This window comes from Myotis nattereri (genome assembly GCF_964212035.1).
Source record: "Myotis nattereri genome assembly, chromosome: 16".
Lineage (NCBI taxonomy): Eukaryota > Metazoa > Chordata > Mammalia > Chiroptera > Vespertilionidae > Myotis > Myotis nattereri.
In genome coordinates, this window is record NC_138091.1 from 45,113,669 (window position 1) to 45,116,486 (window position 2,818).

Here is a 2,818-nt window from a genome sequence, read left to right on the forward strand (position 1 = left end):
GCAGAGGGAATACTTTCTGTCTCATTCTATGAGGCCAACATTACCCGAACAGCAAAACCAGACAGACAGTCAAGGAAACTGTAGCCAGCAGTTCTCAACCTGTGGGTCGCAACCCCCTTGGCGGTCGAACGACCCTTTCACAGGAGTCGCCTAAGACCATCCTGCATATCAGATATTTACATGACGATTCATAACAGTAGCAACATTACAGTTATGAAGTAGCAACGAAAATAATTTTATGGTTGGGTCACAACATGAGGAACTGTACTTAAAGGGCCAGAAGGTTGAGAACCACTGCTGTAGACCACTATCTCTCTTGTACATACATGCATAAATTCTCAACACAATATTAGCAAATCAAACCCAACAATGTATAAAGAGAATTGTAGGTACAGAGGCGACCTCCACTCTGTGCGGGGTGGGAGGGGCAGGGGGGGGAGTGCGGGGTTGCTAGGGTCCCGCACGCCCTCTGCGCCTGCGCCTGGGCCTGGGGTGGGGCTGCGGGTGCTGCTCTCTGGAATCGCACGCAGGTAGCGGGGCAACGGTCACCGTCACTCCAAGGCGTGTTGCCACCGGGATGGCTTCGGCCTGTGGGTCCTCAGCCTTGGCCGGCTCCGGAGCATCCCCGCCTGGCCCGGGAGTCCAAGCGGCCGGGGCCAAGGAGGAGGAGGAGGAGGAGGAGGAGGAGGAGGAGGAGGAGGAGCAGGAGGTGGTACGAGTCCGAGTCCAGAAATGTGCGGGCTTCTTGCCACCCGAGCGCCGTTCTTTCGCGGTTGACCCCCAGATCACCCCCCTCGACGTGCTGCAGCACATCCTCGCCCGAGCGTTTGACCTGAGCGGGAAGCACTTTGACCTCCGCTACCGGGGCCGGGATGGGCTGGGGCAGGAGGTCTACCTCCCGCTCCGGTCGGACCGGGACCTCAGCACGGCCTTCGCCGCGGCCTCCAAACCTTTCCTGCAGCTGCGGCTGGACCTGGGGCCGGCGGAGGCCCGCCCGCTGCTGGAGGACGGGGACCTCATCGGCCCCCAGGAGGCCGCCGGCCCCGACGTGCCGCTGCCGGAGCAACGGGCGCCCCCGGCGGCGGCTGCCCTGCCCTTCACGCAGGGCCTCCTCGCCCAGGTGGGCCGCACCTGGTCCAGGGTCCAGCAGGTGCTGAGCTGGTCCCCCGGGAAGGAGGTGAAGCCCTTCTGGCCCCCGCTGAGCGAGGCCGAGTTCCACGCGTACCTGCACCCCGACGGCCGGCTCTCGCGCCCGGCGCAGCTGCGCCTGCGCATCTACCAGGGCGGCGTGGCGCCCTCCCTGCGCGGGGTGGTGTGGCAGCACCTGCTGAACGCGCTGCCGGCCCGCCTGACCGCCCGCCAGCGGGCCGCCTACGTGAGCAGCAAGAGCCGGGAGTACGAGCGGCTCAAGAGCGAGTGGGCGCAGCGCGCCAGCCCCGAGGACCTGGAGCGCATCCGCGGCGCCGTCCTCCGGGACGTGCGGCGCACCGACCGGGCGCACCCCTACTACGCGGGGCCCGAGGACGGCCCGCACCTGCGAGCCCTGCACGACCTGCTCACCACCTACGCCGTCACCCACCCGCAGGTGTCCTACCGCCAGGGCATGAGCGACCTGGCCTCGCCCCTCCTGGCGGCGCTGGACCACGAAGGCCAGGCCTTCCTCTGCTTCTGCGCCATCATGGGGCGCCTGGCCCCCAACTTCCACCCGGACGGCTGGGCCATGGCCGTCAAGTTCGCCCACCTCCAGCTGCTGCTGCGGCACGTGGACCCCGACTTCTACCGGTACCTGCGGGAGGCGGGGGCCCACCACCTCCTCTTCTGCTACCGCTGGCTGCTGCTCGAGCTCAAGCGGGAGTTCGCCTTTGAGGATGCCCTGCGCATGCTCGAGGTCACCTGGAGCTCGCTGCCTCCCGATCCTCCCGAACGGGAGGTCGAGCTCGTCGGGTCCCCCAGCCACGGGGCCGACACTGGCTCCAGGAGCTGCGGGGAGCAGCCCCTGCGACAGGGGCACAGGCCCAGGCCTGCCGGTGGGAGAGGGGGTGCTTTTGAAGAGGCTGTTGACCCCTTGGCCCTGACCAGCCAGGAGCCTGGTGGTGGGGGGCAGCTCCCGGGACCAGCCAGTCTGGATGACCTCCAGCAACTCAGGGACAACAGCCGCCCCAGGAGGGACCCTCTCGCCCAGCTTTTCCATCCCACTGTCCTCATCAGCTCCAAGTCCCTCTCCAAGCCCTTGCTGAACTCCTCAGACTCACTCCCCTTCTCCTCTTCCCTCCCTGGTTCCCCATCCACCTCGTCTCCACCGTCCTCCCAGGAGGCCTCTCCTGCTGCAGGATCCCTTTTGATGCCGGAAGTGGGCTCCCCACAAGACCCTGGGAAGTCCCTGCCACCACCCCAGGAGCTTGGCCAGGGGAACCCGTTCATGCTCTTTCTCTGCCTCGCCATCCTGTTAGAGCACCGGGGTCAAATCATGAGGAACGGGCTGGATTACCACGAGGTGGCCATGCACTTTGACCGCCTTGTGGGGAAGCACCCGCTGGGGCGTGTCCTACACCGGGCCAAGGCCCTCTTTGCTGATTACCTGCAGTCCTACCTGTGAGACTCAGCTGAGCTCACAGCCTCGTCTTGACCAGGCTCCCTCCAGCCGCCCCCAGCCCCTCAAGATCCCCACTCTCGGCCAGAGGGCTTCCACCCGAGGCCCCACCTCCCTGCCTGCCAACCCTAGGCCTCTCTCTGCAGGTCTGAGAGTGGGGCTCTGCTTCAGCACTGTCCCACTGAGGCTACTGGCCTCTCTTCTATTTTTGTTACGTTGTTTTTAACA

The 2,818-nt window shown here is 65.3% G+C and overlaps 1 protein-coding gene across 1 annotated transcript; it reads left to right on the forward strand.

Moving 5' to 3' along the window:
• Window positions 1–577: 577 nt before the first annotated feature.
• LOC308531991 (TBC1 domain family member 25-like) lies at window positions 578–2,596 on the forward strand (the record flags this gene model as incomplete). The annotated part of the gene is made up of 1 exon (XM_081109144.1): window positions 578–2,596. One exon carries the CDS (start codon window positions 578–580, stop codon window positions 2,594–2,596), a length of 2,019 nt encoding a protein of 672 aa, XP_080965270.1.
• Between the last annotated feature and the right edge of the window lie 222 nt (window positions 2,597–2,818).